The sequence below is a fragment of the Cantharellus anzutake genome (assembly GCF_015039405.1).
Source record: "Cantharellus anzutake strain C23 chromosome Unknown EI90scaffold_42, whole genome shotgun sequence".
Lineage (NCBI taxonomy): Eukaryota > Fungi > Basidiomycota > Agaricomycetes > Cantharellales > Hydnaceae > Cantharellus > Cantharellus anzutake.
Genome location: NW_024066992.1, coordinates 364,335 through 379,713, shown reverse-complemented (window position 1 = coordinate 379,713; position 15,379 = coordinate 364,335). Strand labels below are relative to the sequence as shown.

The 15,379-nt window shown below is 49.6% G+C and overlaps 4 protein-coding genes across 4 annotated transcripts; 1 reads left to right on the top strand and 3 right to left on the bottom strand.

Annotated features, from left to right (window-relative positions):
- Positions 1-17: 17 nt before the first annotated feature.
- EI90DRAFT_3068301 (Zinc/iron permease) lies at positions 18-1,654 on the bottom strand. Its single transcript, XM_039061086.1, has 3 exons — positions 1,130-1,654; positions 472-1,042; positions 18-413 (listed from the first exon to the last, which is right to left on the bottom strand). Exons 1-3 carry the CDS (start codon positions 1,307-1,309, stop codon positions 64-66), a joined length of 1,101 nt encoding a protein of 366 aa, XP_038913389.1. The 5' UTR covers positions 1,310-1,654; the 3' UTR covers positions 18-63.
- Positions 1,655-1,878: 224 nt separating this feature from the next.
- On the bottom strand, positions 1,879-3,780 carry EI90DRAFT_2928846 (X-domain of DnaJ-containing-domain-containing protein; the record flags this gene model as incomplete). The annotated part of the gene is made up of 10 exons (XM_039054974.1): positions 1,879-1,998; positions 2,054-2,176; positions 2,230-2,304; positions 2,348-2,523; positions 2,629-2,786; positions 2,844-3,226; positions 3,278-3,355; positions 3,419-3,457; positions 3,516-3,665; positions 3,748-3,780. The coding sequence occupies 10 exons, from the start codon at positions 3,778-3,780 to the stop codon at positions 1,879-1,881; spliced, it is 1,335 nt and encodes a 444-aa protein (XP_038913388.1).
- A 104-nt stretch (positions 3,781-3,884) lies between these two features.
- Positions 3,885-6,137, top strand: EI90DRAFT_3068297 (transmembrane amino acid transporter protein-domain-containing protein). Its single transcript, XM_039061085.1, has 11 exons — positions 3,885-4,254; positions 4,316-4,527; positions 4,593-4,795; positions 4,857-5,002; positions 5,059-5,157; positions 5,206-5,268; positions 5,355-5,384; positions 5,417-5,564; positions 5,630-5,700; positions 5,759-5,847; positions 5,903-6,137. The coding sequence occupies exons 1-11, from the start codon at positions 4,033-4,035 to the stop codon at positions 5,973-5,975; spliced, it is 1,356 nt and encodes a 451-aa protein (XP_038913387.1). The 5' UTR covers positions 3,885-4,032; the 3' UTR covers positions 5,976-6,137.
- On the bottom strand, positions 5,906-9,645 carry EI90DRAFT_2975212 (uncharacterized protein). Its single transcript, XM_039055844.1, has 5 exons — positions 9,522-9,645; positions 9,041-9,453; positions 8,834-8,974; positions 7,404-8,772; positions 5,906-7,351 (listed from the first exon to the last, which is right to left on the bottom strand). The coding sequence occupies exons 2-5, from the start codon at positions 9,385-9,387 to the stop codon at positions 6,299-6,301; spliced, it is 2,910 nt and encodes a 969-aa protein (XP_038913386.1). The 5' UTR covers positions 9,388-9,453; positions 9,522-9,645; the 3' UTR covers positions 5,906-6,298.
- Between the last annotated feature and the right edge of the window lie 5,734 nt (positions 9,646-15,379).

Here is a 15,379-nt window from a genome sequence, read left to right as displayed (position 1 = left end):
CACCGTCCAAGAAGGGCCATGATTCCAGCGCCTAACAGGATACAGACGCCGGCATAAAGGACTTTACCTATAGGGGCGTTGTGCATCCGCGGGTTGAACAAGAACTCGTGAGCCAATAGCTGATGATTCAAAACGTATCTCCATCACATTCTCACATCTTGAGCAAGGAAGACGTACCTCAACAAGACCAGTGTACAGTAAGATTCCCGCTGATATAGAGTCCAGTGTGCCAGTGATGAGACTGGCTTTCATGCTATCTGGATTGTACGTTGAACGAACACCGAGCCCAATTGCGGTTCCAATGGGGGTAGCGATGGAGTAGGTTATACCACCAATGTAAGGTACCCAGTTGTATGATTTCGGGAGAGCGAGGTATGCTAATCGCGAGCCCAAACCAAGGCCCTCGAACATTTCTAATTAAATATGATTATGAAGAGCCGAGCAACTGGTAAACTGGAAATGATCACATACGATGGAAGACGATCACTACAAAAAGGGTTTTAAAATCCTCATTAACGGCAAGGGTGAGGCCGATAATAATGGAGTGGAATATAACACCAAACTCCAGGATGGCCACTCCAACGAGTTGAGCGAGCACATCAGAATTGCTTTCGACTGGTGCAGACAGATCCTCGATTGAAGATTCATTGCGGGACCCCTCCTGTGGCTTCTCAGTTGCACTCGGGTTCTGCTGAACTTCTATGCTCGTTGCTCCAGCATGGGAATGATCCCGACCTGATTGGACGTGCGAGTGCGATATGGGTCCAGCATGAATGTCTAGGGGCGTCAGAAACGACCAGATTCGTCGGACGGTAACACAAGAATCTGAGGATCCGTCAAAAAACTCACCATAACTCATTCCCATCCTTGCGAGAATGCTAGAGCCTAGTCGGAAGGCAAACAGCTCGGCGAAGAACAGGCCGAAGACGGAGGCCATTGCAAAGGCGGACGCAAAGGGATAATCTTGCCATGTGCCTGTAACACACTGCGAACCGAGCTCCGCGAAAGCAGGAGCAAGAAGGTGTATAAAGGCGGTGGCAATCTAAGGTTTTTATTGGCGGCGAAGTCGTCATTCCGATGTCAGTGGCCGGGTACCAAAGGGGGATTTGGGGACGGCGTGGGGACTTACAATGACACCTGAACCGAAATATTTGACAAAGTCAAATGCAACGACGGGGATTTTCCAGACCCTCTTGGTCACGACTGGGAAGAGGGTACCAAAGAGGGAGGTTGCAAGTAGAATGAAGATGGCGCCAATCCTCAAGCCCGTATGGCTATTGGAATTGTTGACCGCACCACAATTAGACATTTCTCTGATTAAAGGTCGGTCGCCGAAGGATCTTTGGGTGAGGGGGGTACAAGCACCTTTGAAGGATGAGGTTGACCTTGGACAGGCATTTTATTAGGAAACTGAAAGTCGATATTCACAAATTGACTTTGACTGCGACGGTCCTCCCGGATGTAAATTTCAGGTATCGGATCGGGTGAGGATCACAACTTTGGCGGTACTCACTGCCGACATTGCTCATAGGAAGTGATAACCACAAGCAGCGATATTACTATTATAATTGTTATTATCCAAGGGAACAATCATCGGCCGCCAGTGTACGTAGAGTACGATCAGAAGGAAAAGCAGTGAGAAATTGGAATATGTACATTAGTCAGATGGTGCAGTAGCCGAGCGGGGGCATCTGTGGTGTTCTTGGCACTGCATGCCGCAAATTCAGTCATGAGTAACTGTGGCTGGTGCTGCTGGCGTCTCTCGCGCTTCTTGTGCCTTACGCTTGGATTTCTTGACTTTCTTCTTCGGCTTTGCAGCTTCAGCAACGAGACTATGTTGTGAGTAGCAAAACGAAAAACAAGAGTATCGATCGGACATTAGTTGACGCGGATCAGATCCATCCAATGGTAGAACGCGTACCGCTCCAGTTCCCGCCTTTCTTCAGCCGGTTCGTCGGGTTCAATTGACTTGTAAATCGCCCCAAGAAGAAAAATGCCCTGTACATGCAATCAATGGTCACACGTGATCTTGCTCCGCCGGTCCCCCCCGTACCTTTGCACGTCGAAGGAGTTCTTCCTCCGACACTCCATTATTGTGCTTCAGAGTTCGGTCGATCACCTGTCTCAGTACTTGGGAGACTTCGAATCGAGTACCTTGCCATGAGATGAGAAGGATCTACACATCGTTGCGTATGAAATAGTGATCGTCTACTTAGGTAATAACCGCACCTTTCCGGTCAAATCAGCCTCGAGGGCGCGTAGGTCTTCTTCGGGTAGCTGACCATTTTGAATCTTGGTCATATCCTAGAGTAACCGGAGAAGGGGTCAACCCAATGGGCGCAATTACCCCTGGTGATTGACTCACCTTCATCACGGAATGTGCACCTGAGGCCAACCCCCAGAAATCCTTTACAGTAGAACCTACGTCCTTCAATTTAGAGAAGAAACCAGGTATCCCAAGGAACTTCTTTGACTTGAAATAAGAGGTAGCTTTCATGAGGTAAACGTTGCCTGTGCATGGAACTTAACCGATTGATGGCATCCAGATGATCCGGACCCACCGATAGTGTGCAGGAGCTTTGCAACAAAGACCCTGAGCTTTCCGATTCACCTAGTGATCCCACTTACTCACCTCGACGCCAAAGCTCTCGTATTTCAAGTCATCAGCCTCTTTTCGGATTTTCTCTTCAAAGGCACGCCTCCCTGGGTCGTTCACATCATCCGGGTTCTGTAGCTCTAAGAAAGGTCGCAGACGATCCAGGAGCTTCTGCGACAATATTGTAACACTTGACAGCCCAATCGTGAGCAACATCCAAAAGGAACATAGTAGATAATAAGCTCACCGCTCTTCCAAAGCCTTTTGATTCTCTTCTTCCAGTTTCGTCAGCTTCTCCCTCTGCTCGGCCCTCGCCTTCGCTCGCTCTTTCTTATCCTTCACTCTCCCTTCAGTCGAAGGTTTCTCTGGAGATCTAGAAGCATCAGACGATGGCGTCCCAGGTTTAGGAACTAGTTCAGGTGCTAAGCTCATTCTTGCAGCACCAGCAGCAGTCGATGCAGGATCCAGCAGATTACTTGGACGGGTCTCGTTCGTCGGTGGGCTAGGTTCTGGAGGTTTCGGCGATCCAGAAGCAGCGTTTCTTTCAGCCTCAAATGCCTCACGCTCCTCGTCCGTCATGAGCACCTCTGCTTTCGCACTCATGTTAGAAAGGAGAGATATTTTCCCTATCTAAGGTGAACGATGAGTTTAGAATATAAGAGGCGACGGAGGCAATCGCACCAAATCCTCGAAAGCGTCTCCACCAAAGACACTGGCAAAGAATCCCTGAGTGTCATCGGTAGGATTTATCTGGTCGGCCTGGTAGGCGTAACGCGAAGTGTCAGTTGAGCAAACCCAGTATAGCAATTCGAATAGATGCACCATTTTCTTTCCATTCTTGTCATAAGAGGCTCGTAAATTCTTTCAAAACCCACCCATCTGGTTGGAATCATGAAATCACAATCCGCAGTGCACTCACGGGATCGGAAAGAATCTGATACGCTTTTGAAATTTCTTTGAACATCTCTTCGGCATCTGGAGACGGGTTCTTATCCGGATGGTACCGTATGGCCATCTTGCGATACGCCTTCTTTAGTTCGGCGTCACCGACGTCAGCCTTGACGCCTAACTGATCCATTGAATGGGCGTGTTACGCAATGGAGGTAAATCCAGAGTGATAGAAGGTAGGATGACAGATAAAAACCACCCACCAGATCATAATATTCCATGTCAACGGGCGCCATCCTCGATGTCACACTCTCAAGGTAGATATCAATGAAAGGAGCAGGCAGAGCGCACGCGCTGAGGACGGCCACTAAGGGTAGGAAGTAACGTGACTCACCCTGCTCCAACACAGCCGCACCGAACCAATCCGAGTCCCTTCAGGGCCGCTGCAACCACACCCCTGTTCCTCCTCTCCGGCTACCATCCCAGTTATTTTTCGCTCCATTCTTTAAGAGTGTTACAAACGGGGAGCTAGTTACGGTTAAACCGAAATGCCCCCAATTTATGGCGCGATAGAAACTACACGCCAAGATCCTGCGACTCTTGATAATGTTACAAATTCCCGAACTCCTTTGCTTGCAAGTTCCAGTAGGTCGTCACCAGACGAAGAAGTTATTCAGAAAGGAGTATTAGATGGGACCGCCCAGATGGCGGGCTGTATTGGAAACCTGAGCAACACTCTCCTTGGAACTGGCCTGCTTGCATTCCCTATGGTATGACCAATGGATAGTTTCCCCTATCATTTATGGGCTAAAAATTCAATAAAATTTATAGGCTATGGCTTCAGGTGGACTCATTCCCGGTATCTTCACATGCGTATTCTCCGGCGCCACTGCCGGACTCGGGTTGTGGTTCCTCAGTCGATGCGCCGCTCAGTGTCCACCACGACGATCTTCCTTCTTCGCTGTCGCACAGCTTACATATCCTTCGTTTTCCGTCCTCATCGATGCCGCTATTGCAATTAAGTGTTTCGGTGTTTCAATTAGGTATGGTTTTTCCCCTTACCTTTCATTCACATCTTGGCATGCCAATCGATATCCCATACTCGTAGTTATTTAATTATTATCAAAGGGTTGATGCCATCCGTCGTTCGTTCTCTGCATTATGTGTCACACTCTAAATCGGAGTTGCCTTGGTGGATCGTCTCCGGACATTTTTGGATTACAGTATTAATGTCTATTCTCGTCCCCCTATGCTTCCTCAAGCGGTTAGATAGTTTGCGACACACGAGCTATGTCGCCCTCTTCTCTGTCGGTGAGGGCTCTTCCTTCATTTCCGGAATGTCACATCTCTGACGGACAAAACGCACGATAAGTTTATGTGGTTATCATCGTGGTCGCGTGCCACTTTAGACCGCCGGAAGGAAGCGCAGAACCTGGGGAATGGCACCTCGTTCATTTTACGCCTTCATTTATCTCGAATTTTCCGGTCCAAGTCTTCGCCTTCACATGTGCACAGAATGTTTGTTTTTCTTCAAATCACGTTAATCATCCGCATTCCTAACTTTTTGACAACAGCTGTTTCCTATATATAATGAACTCGCCTCGAATACTCAAGAACGGATGAATTTCGTCATCGGTTCTTCCATTGGGGGTGCAATGGTCACGTATGAAGTAGTTGGTATTCTCGGGTATATTACCTTCGGTTCCAACGTACGCACCTAGATGCTCTCGACTTCCAAGGTTGCAGCTGAATTTGGACCATTTGCGCAGGTCGGACCGGACATCGTAGCCATGTATCCATCTACGACACTCTTCATCGCCCTCGGCCAGTTCGCCATCGTCGTTCTTATCCTATTCTCTTACCCCTCCAGGTCCACCCTTGCCGGAACTGCCTTGATAAAGTCTTCGGCTCCGAGTCATCATATCCCACAAGGCCCTCGCCCTTCCGGACGAAGATGACGACGACGTGTCCGTTCATGGACCAGCTACAAATATGTCTGAGCTTAAGCACGTAGTCCTGACTAGCGGAATCATCATCGCTGGTTTCACGATCGCGTACTTTGTAGATAACCTTCAAATGGGTGTGTCCACTGATTATGGTTCGTTCCTTCACCGTGGGCCGTGGCTGATCGATGGCTGTTATCAGTGCTGTCTTTCGTTGGATCTACGGGCTCTACAACCATAACCCTCATTCTCCCAGGTCTGTTCTACTATAAGGTAAACCTATCTTTTCTTCTCGAGTGCGCATCAACGAATCTCCATCTGTTCATGGCAGCTTTTCGGCACTCGACCCGATCATCCCCGGAGACTTAAATGGGCTTCTGTTGGACTCACCATTTATGGTTTCGTTATCTTCGTCTTTTGGTACGTGCTACTTGATTGTTGATTCTATTTCAGGCTAACAAGCAAACATATCTAGCCTGACATATAACATATGGACAGTCTCCCGTAACGAAGAGCCGGGGCCGCATATCAAATCATTTCTTGTGTAGGGTTAGCTAAAGGGACCACAGAGTTGTACTTACGGTGTAGAATGGTGTTTTTATGGTTCTTGCTTGGGGTTGATTTTGCTCCCCAGCATCAATCAAAGCCGCCAAGAATTTCATCAACATGATAGTTTCAACATCACCCCATGACAAAAGCACAAAGTTTACAAGAAATGAACAACAATAATAATGCGGCAGAAAAACAACTAACTACTGATGAAAGCAACGAGTATTAAGCGCCTAATGTCCCCAGGCATTCTACTGGACCCGTGTAATGCTTCCCCAACCTCTAAACCGGGGGGCCACACATGCATTATGCACAGTTGGAATCAGTCACTCATAGCGACGGCCATGGGTGGGGCTAGTGCAACAGTGCTGATTGTATCTTTCGGAAATTCGGTATTTGAAATTTCGAGAAGAGACGAAGTTGAGCTGAAAGTTAGAGGTCTATCGGTTCCCTTGCCATCATTCCCTATCGTTGAGTTCGAATCCTTGTCAAACCCGATCTCAAGATCGGCGAGCTTATCCACAAGTATCGCATTTGCGACCGCTTCCCCCCGGATCCGGTCTTCAGTTTCAGTATTGACGGATCCTCTGTTCAGCACCGGCACGTTGACGACAGAATCCTTACCCCCGTCGCAACTTTCTGGCGTCGGTTGGGTCACCGGCGGGGTCACAGGATGTGGCGGTGTGGCACCTGGTGTCCTCTTCGGCTGGTTGCCACCCTTGGGGTTGAATAATTCCACCGATTTCGGAGGGGGTCTGTTAAACGAGCCGTCGTGCTCGTCAAGCCGAGTGTGCAAACCCGGGAACTGTCGAAATGCAGTGGAATGATTGATTGGAGGCTGAGGAAGATTGGGGACAGATCCAGGGTTAAACGTGCGGTTGGGAGGGGGAAAAGTCAAAGGGGGGAGTGTCATTCCCACCCCCAAATGTACCGCACCCGAAACGCCATTGGATGGATGCGGTGAGTGCTGCGTGTGCTGCTGAGGCGATTGCAGGGACTGTTGCATGGGAGTTGGATCTGGCTGGACGCTCGGCAGTAGAAGTGGCCGGTTTACCAACGGCGATTTCCACACGCCCTTAGAGATAGGCGTTACGCCCGCAGTGATCACTACGTTGGATACGCCAGGCTCTGATGCCTTGCTTCCTGCGAGCGTCGTCACACTTTGAACAATCCCTCCAGACGGGAGCGGAGGGAAGTCAGAGATGGATTGAAGGGCGGAGGTAGAGTTCGAGGAGCTGGAATTCCTGCTGTGGCTACTGTGTGACCGTGGGGGTGTGAGCCCAATGGCCCAATCAGGACGGGGCGGCAGTGGATGAACAGAAGAAGCTGTTGAAGTATATGTTTTTCTTGATGATGATGATGAAGTCTCCGACGACTAAAAATGAAGATTAGTTCCCGAATGACAGATGCTAATGCAAGAACATTACAGCAATTGACCCTGTCTCATCTGCGGGAGTCATCGCCCCTCCAGAACCTGATCGACTAGAAACAGATCCAGCCCTCGAACCGCTCGAAGGTCCTTTCCTCTTATCACTCCTCATGGGCACGCTCATCCCTGGACTGTGAATCCACGGTTGCCTCACTAGGGGCGCAGTTCCCAGACCAATACTCCCCGTGCCAAGCCTTAACCGAGAACCCACCCCACCAGGTGAATTCTGGATGCTGCCACGAGACGAAGTTCTAGACATGGGTTGAGCACGGGTTTGGAAGCCATTATCCCGTGGAGGAGTGAATGGGGGCATCATTGAGGGGGTCGGATGCTGCTGGATAGGACTTTCAGTGAGGGGACTTCCGTGTTGCTGAGGTGGCGGTGTGAAGTAATATGGTTGTCCTGGCGGATATATTGGAAACTGAGATGGGTTGGATGGGCCGGTGGGTACAGGTAGTCCCATCCGGGGACTATTCGTATTTGTGGGAACGGGTACCCCAAGTGGCGGTGGCATCACTTGCCCTGGAGGAGGATACCAGGGTCCGCCGGGAGGATACACGGGGTACGATGGCCCATTCTGAGGTGCATTTGGCGGTGGAATAGCTGTGTTATGGGCGTCGCTATTTGGCTGCGGAAGATGGTAAGGAAACTGTCGTGGGTCATACGGGTAGAAAGGATAGTGTGCCATGTATGGGGCAGGGTAACCAGCAAATGGCGGATACGAAGGATAAGCCATTGGGACAGGCCCGTTTTCATTAGCTTGAGGCGGTGCCTGCGCGGCTCCCATATACTGCAATGGGTCGAAAGGCGTAGCCACGGATGCCGAGGGCTCGTACAGAGATGGATAGGTGAAGGCGTTACGATTGAAATCTGAATCGTCACCCACATCATACGGAGTTTTCGGTGACGCCCGTTGAGACTCATTCCTCCGTTCCTTACTGGGGTTGTGACGCTTCTTCTGATTTCCTTTAGGCACGAATGTCTCGGAAGGAGTTGCTGGACCCACATCGTCGCTCGTAACGCTGGCAGTGCTGTCGCCAGTAACAGGGGTGCTGTTCAAACTCTGGGTACTCGAACTTGCAGCGCTGGCAACGGGGGTTTCACTAAGGAAGATTCGTGATCGTGCTTCGTTGTAAGCAGCCTCACGCTCAGCAATTGTCATGTGTTGCTTCTTCCTCTGGGCTAAACCCACGGATTTTATGGAGCTTCCCGCCTCAGAACCTTGTCCGTCATCTGACTCGCCTTCCCCAGAATTCGAGAGGGCTTTCCGTGGTACCGGTCGATCATTGGCTGATCGGCGCATAATTTTGAAGGCTGGAGCGGGTGCGTTCTCGACCGGTACAATCTCCGCCATACGAAGCGATGGTCTACGTTATCTCCGAATGTCAAAATGGGGACAATGGGGCGAAGAAAAATAGGCACACGAACATTCTTGAATCCGAAGTGATACCAACAACAATGGCCTTCGTTTGGACATCAGTCTCCTGAGAAAGCTTGTAATATTGTGCCGATCTATGCACCAGCATGCGCTGATAGGAAGTTGAGGGCGATATCTCAAAGGAAGGTTTCCTGGAAGGTTTGGCAATTTTTTAGCGCTGGTGGCAACGACTCTCTCACAGGCTAAGACCAACTCACGCCCGCTCTTGAATTAGGTTCTCCATCTGCTCTCCGATCCGTAGAACAAACAGTCTTTCCTTTGCATTCTTGAGTGCGTCAATTATGGCCCCATCGGGAACCTCAGACTCGTCGTTGACGGTAGTTGTTGAAGGGCCTATCCCTGGCTGGGAATCAGCGCTAGCCCCTAAATCGGACGTGCTACTCGACGTCAGAGAAGGCTTCGACTGTTGGGACGTGAGCGTTCGCTGGACTTGAGCAAGGTCGCTTGTGACCCCAACACCACGCATAGCGATCGATGGAGGCGAATCGGAATTGAAGGGAGGTCGCGAAGCAATCATGGTGCTGGCCGAAGAGATATCTGGCATAAGTCTTCCGCTTTGTTGCGAAGGGTCAATCCCGGCCTCTGAGAGAGTGAATACGGCAAAAGGTAACTTTGTGAATCTTGAGATGGAACGCCGCAAGACTCCGATGCAAGTACTCAACAGGACAGAAAACTAACCAATATGAGGCGTATTGGTCTAACAAAAGCTACAAACGAGGTCAACGGTGCAAAAGGACGCCTTAGGAAAGTTGCATCTGGAGCGGTATGGTGGAATGAGAAGTAGAAGGAAGCTTGAGATGCCAGTTTGCATCCGACGCATAGCCAGGCCTCAGACTTTTCCCGACCACAACATCTCGGCCTTCGGGGACAATGCTGGTTTGGAATAAGTTTCACGTTGGGGAGCCCCGAAAATACCGGGATTTCCCTCGTGTCAGGGGCTACATGATGAGTCGCACAGCTCTCCGCTGTCTTCAGCAGTATCCAATCATTTCCGATTTACACTCTTATGGGGCATCGCCCCCCACTTGTTTCTGGGACTTCAAACGGATAGCATGATAGGTGGAGGAGAGTCGAAATTCATGACTGTATCTCAACACATCCATTCTTTCGCGCACGCGCTTCCATTGACCAAGGAAAGTAGGACGGACTCCTGCGATTATCACCGTCGTTCAGGCTACTGGGAGCGTGCGGTACCTGCACCACTATCTGAATATTGTGTGCAGTAATTAATTGTGTCATTCCTGACGTAGCCATGCATCCTGAACGACGGAGCCGGCTCACTTCCCGGGCTCTTTGGATTCAATCCAGCGCTTGAGAGTTTTAACCCATGTCGACGGTGCCACAGCGCTCCCACTTTATGTGGGGGCGTCGGGCAAAAAAAATGCCGAATAAATGGATGGACTTTGTTCCATAAACGTCAGTTGTGAGAAAATAATGGATGTAGGCACAAAGCGCCTAGCCACCAACCTCGATCCTACCGTTGCACCGAGATCAACGCCCGATACTGCGTCGATCTCATCGCCCAACAATTTAAGCTTTCTCTATCCATCTTGCAACGATTAGTATCTTATCTCACATCTGGACCATACTGGGTGGCACAAAATAACTTGAGATTATTTAATCTGTTGGCACTCTCAGGGGTCACCTTGCAGCAATTTACACTGTGATCCATCCCCCCTGTCGTCCTTCTAACTCCCTCATGTGCCTGGCCAGCTTCATACATGCTCGGGATGCCGTAGTTCGGTTCGGAGCCGAACCGAATTGGTCATGGAGCGTCAACTTGACAATTGGTTCGAGCCCGAACGCAATCATTCCTTCAACTCTTCAAACTGTACCAGAGTGTGAGCGAACCTGTTATCGCGTTTGCGACTTAGGACCTTCGGTTCGGCTCTCCGAACCGAACCCCACAAGTTGAAATTTCTAGTGATGGCGGACTCAGACCTTCCAATTCACCCACTTCGTATATCAAGGTTTCTACACATCCGAGACTCCGCCCATTGACCAACATCCCCAACACAACCTTACGTCGGATCCACCGAATGCCTCGAACGATGCATCAACCCCCGTTTCAAAGGCTCAACACGGTCGTGCATGCGGCACCCAGCCTGTGCGCCTAGGTCAAATTCTAAAATTGAGCATCGACGGGTAAATAAAAGGCATAATAGGGACCATAACAAGCTCGCGTCTCTATTGTCCATCAAAATTGGACGCCGCATCCATTCATTCAATCCCACCTACACTGGACGTTCCTCCTCCCACCCTCTTTCAATATTCATTGTTACAACCCTTTGACTTTCCACGGTCCTACCTTCCAGCTAACGCCGTTATAAGGATCCTCGCTGATCTTTTCCAACACCTGTTCCTTTCGTTTGGCCAACTTGTCAATGACACTGGGTACTTTTCTCAAATTTCCAGCAGCCCTCTTCTCATGCCGACAGATGTCACAACCTTGGTTGTACAACAATTGTTGCCTCGTATCTCCCTCCACGTCTCTTTGGTCTTGCAAAACGGCACACTGCTTGCTTAGCGTCTTTTGTAGGAACGCTTTGTATCGTTAGTCAATCAAGGAAAACATCCAGTCTGGCAACCCACCGATGTAACCTGTCACTTTGAATAAGAAAGTTCTCCAACGAGATGTGACCCAACACCTGCGGAGAAATTTGCCGAAAGGACATTCCGGTCAATCTTCATCCGAACAAAAATTGCAGCACGTAACCTCCATGGGACCAACATCTCTCAAGAACTCGGATCGAACGGCTTCGGTGCGGCTGTTCAGTGAACAGAGGGACGAATATCCCATCCTAGGAAGCTACCCGAAAAAAAAATACAAACACGAAAGCCACAAAGCGCACAAGATCGATAAGTTGGGCTGATCATGCGTATTGGTTAACGACTCGAACAATTTCCAGGTCCTCGGACTCGACATGTCAGCGAAGAAACATGAGGGTTAAGAAGCCAGTCGGAAGAAGCACTCACTTGATCGTATATTAGTTTCGTGCATTGGAAGTCTGTATAGTATCGTGTCATCAGCAGGGTTCTAAGAGCACGAGATTTACTATTTATCTCAGATCCATCGGTTTTTATCTATCGACTGCACAGTTTGGGATTGGACTTCGTCTCTCACCTACAAGTGTGAAATGCGTGAGCCCGGTCCTTCTGCCAAACCCAGACAGGGCACGCAAGATGCCATTTGCGGCAATTAAGGGCTGCATGCAATGAAAAAATGCACGAGTATTCGATAACTGCCGACCCTATTAATTCTAGGCCCCAAGTGTGCCCAACAATTATTTCATAAATCTATAATACGGCTCTCGATCTGAGAAGCAAATCTGCTCTGCCATCGCGTAGAAGTGCAAACATCCGTCTAGCTTGTCCGAGTTAGCGGGAGCCTTGCAAATGCAAAACAAGAAGTCCGTGGGTGCACGCGCCCGTGCGAAAAAATAAGGCTGACTAATTGAGGGACCGCGATCTTCCCGCCATCCGCACATGAGTAACATTGTTTGAGATTGAAATTTGCAGGTATATTCGCAAACGCACGGTAAGCTGGGCGAAGGGGGGCTCAGTTGTTACGAGCGGGTGGCTACTAAACAGGGTGGATGGCCGGGATACGTGGCACGGGAAGATGAACCGCAGTTCATTAATGCGGCTTCAATTTACAATCACGGAAGGCGAATCGCCTTTCTTCCTGCCCCATAGCAGACCTTCTCCTCGGCCAGGAGAAACAAAAGCGCCCTCCTGACATCGTGATCATATCTGATCAGCGAAAGAGACGTCTGAGAGGGAATGACTGATATTACTGTAGCTGGCAATGGTTTTTGCATGGCTACTGGCTCCATGGACTAATGGTTCAGCTGAGGTTTATCATACCTTAGACGCTTGTACTTGACGAAGCGCGGCCAATCAAAGGGCTTACTCGGGAGAACATCTGCAGGAATCTGTGTGCTACGTACCGTAAAGGCCCAGCCTAGATCCACACCGTCCGTGCCGAACGGCGGGTTGCGGCAATCCTCCAATGACGGGGCCGTGCACGACCTTCAGATGAAGGAAACTTTAACGTGTTCTAGGTCGTTCTAGACTTTTCGTCAAGCACCACGAGAGGGCCAGAAGTCAAACACGCAGCCTGCTTCGACCCGAGGATGTACAATAATGTCATGGCCGAGAGAGACTTCTCCGTCAGCCCTTATGACGGCCTATGGGCACACCTATTAGTCTCTCCGTGAAGCAGAGTCGTTGCGGTTGCCATGGAGCTTCAATATAGGCCATGACGAGCGACGGAGTCACTTGTCCGAAGGTCACAAGACGCAAGCCTGAGGCCTCAGCCAGAGTCATCTAACCCTGTGCATATGACGGCCAACGCAAGGCACGGGCACCGTTAAGCGGGTCCCCGAAATTGAAGCATGAGCAGGCCGAAGACGCCGCCTCGATGTGACCCCCGTCCTGGCAAAAACGATTACCCTTTTCAACGTATCATGCGTTGGATCTTACATACTCGCCAGGCGAAAGGATGTAGCGCTCCTGAACGATACAACAATACTGGCTACAATTACAAACCACCCTAGCGTAACCACCACGCTGATGAATCATGATATGATCTTGGATCATTCCAGTACTGATCGTTCATCAGTCCGAACCGTTTAATTCTGATCCATAATTCCCTGCACAAATATTCCTCCGCTCACTTGTATGTGTGCATTCCAATCAAGCTATTGTTAACTGAATTAATGGGCCCAGGAGCCTGGCCAGCTTCAGGCTTGTCAACGCCAATTTTTGATCATCAGGCACATCTAACTCAAGACCATATGGGCGTTTCTCTAGACGTCAGCTATGACAATAATGAAAAAAGGTCCCGGGAATCCAATATCTCGCTCTCCCGAATTTTTTTTTTGTTCTGGTTTTCGTTCTGGGACGATATATATATTATCTCCAAAAGTACAGGGAAAATCACATTGCCGTTGTGCATACCCAACGGTACGGGTGAAACAAGCCTTGGTATACCGGCCGTGTAGCCGCGCACCCAACGGTCTAGTTGTTGATGGATTGGCAATGTAACATGGATGAACCAGACCCCCCCCAGATCACTCGTGACGTGGCTCCAACACCATTTCGAAGTCCCCCAAAGTTGGGTCAACTCACCAAGTACGTACAGAAGCGGATATTCGACCCTTCTACCTTTCTACGAGCTTCCAGAAGGACCTTTCCCTCCCCGAACGAAGCGATCTACTTCTATGAAATAACTAGTATGGTATGCATGACATTCGAGGTCATGACACCTTCCAAATGTAATTACGTGCATTCGAAGCCGCAATTAACACCTCCCTCACCGCGCATACCCAATTCTTGACATATCATGACGGTAGTGTGATGGCGTCCATGTGCAAGACTTCCATTCCCCCCCCCCACACCCCTCCTCCTCCCCAATTCCCCGTGCAACAACCCCCGTTGTCCGAATCAAACATCTGCTTCTTTTGAGTTGCGGGGATGTCATGCACTTCCCCCCCCCACATGCAACACCAAGAATAACAACAAAGTTCGCCGGCAGCTTTCCCCAAGCTGACTTGACATTTCAAACACTTTGACCAAATCCATCCAACCGAAACCCAACCCATCATGCAACGGAACATATTGTGCAGGGTAAGACAAAAAAAAAAAAGAGGAGGTATCTCCTTATAATCAGCGCTGAATTTCCACCTTCCACCCTCAACTCTACGCGCGCATGTACTGATTCTGGTACTGCTGGTACCCGGTACCCGTAACCGCTCCAATTTCAGCACTAGTACTAACCGTGATGCACACTCGTCTTTTGTTCAAATCGAGTTCTGATTTGCACGGGTACCAGTGTTACCACCATAAACTCCCTTCAACAAACGTATACTGAACGGGGGAGGTTATTCAACTCATAGTTAGGCGGTGAATTGAGATCTCACTCGAAAAAAAAAAACAGGAGACCGCTCAATGCTACTTAGACAGCATTGAATGGTTAGGGTAGGGTAGGTGTAGGAACCGGAGTCGTACTGTCCCTGCACCTTCTAGCTAGGTACCTCTTAAGTTGCACTTTGACGATTCGGCGGGATTGTGTGAGTAAGGGAATGAAACGATATGTTCGTGTTCAATCTCGAGGGTTGATCATGATCTACATCTCAGGGCGCCCGCTTTCGTCACGCACCACGAAGTGGACTGAATTCGATCTCGATTCGGAATCAATATATTGATTCGGTAAGGAGTCGGTAGAAGGAACCTACTATGTAGTTTGTAGGCATACGCGCTTGCTAGTTCGATAACTCGAATTAGGAGCCCAAGATCTGGTCATGGGTGCTAGCTTTCCGGGTACCGTTGAACAACCGCTAGCCCGATGAGATAGGAACTTACAACCGCCATCGCCTATCACACGCCCAAACCGAGCGTAAGTATCTGGAGACTGGCAGCCGTTGAGACTTCGGGGATGGTTCATTAGACCGCATCGTGGGCCCATGCAGTATGTCTTATCCATCATGAGTTGTATTCACAATAAGTTTCAATAACTGAACTCACCCAAACAG

Bases quoted from the DNA above. Each gene is read 5' to 3' on its own strand.
- EI90DRAFT_3068301 (XM_039061086.1), bottom strand. From the start codon at position 1,309: ATGTCTAATTGTGGTGCGGTCAACAATTCCAATAGCCATACGGGCTTG. The intron at 1,043-1,129 runs GTAAGTCCCCAC...TAAAAACCTTAG, and splicing joins ATTTCGGTTCAGGTGTCATT to ATTGCCACCGCCTTTATACA. The intron at 414-471 runs GTATGTGATCAT...ATATTTAATTAG, and splicing joins TGTAGTGATCGTCTTCCATC to AAATGTTCGAGGGCCTTGGT.
- EI90DRAFT_3068297 (XM_039061085.1), top strand. From the start codon at position 4,033: ATGCCCCCAATTTATGGCGCGATAGAAACTACACGCCAAGATCCTGCG. The intron at 4,255-4,315 runs GTATGACCAATG...TAAAATTTATAG, and splicing joins GCCTGCTTGCATTCCCTATG to GCTATGGCTTCAGGTGGACT. The intron at 5,269-5,354 runs GTAGCCATGTAT...TTACCCCTCCAG, and splicing joins CGCAGGTCGGACCGGACATC to GTCCACCCTTGCCGGAACTG.
- EI90DRAFT_2975212 (XM_039055844.1), bottom strand. From the start codon at position 9,387: ATGCCAGATATCTCTTCGGCCAGCACCATGATTGCTTCGCGACCTCCC. The intron at 8,975-9,040 runs GTGAGTTGGTCT...CAAACCTTCCAG, and splicing joins AACCTAATTCAAGAGCGGGC to GAAACCTTCCTTTGAGATAT. The intron at 7,352-7,403 runs GTAATGTTCTTG...CTTCATTTTTAG, and splicing joins ATGAGACAGGGTCAATTGCT to TCGTCGGAGACTTCATCATC.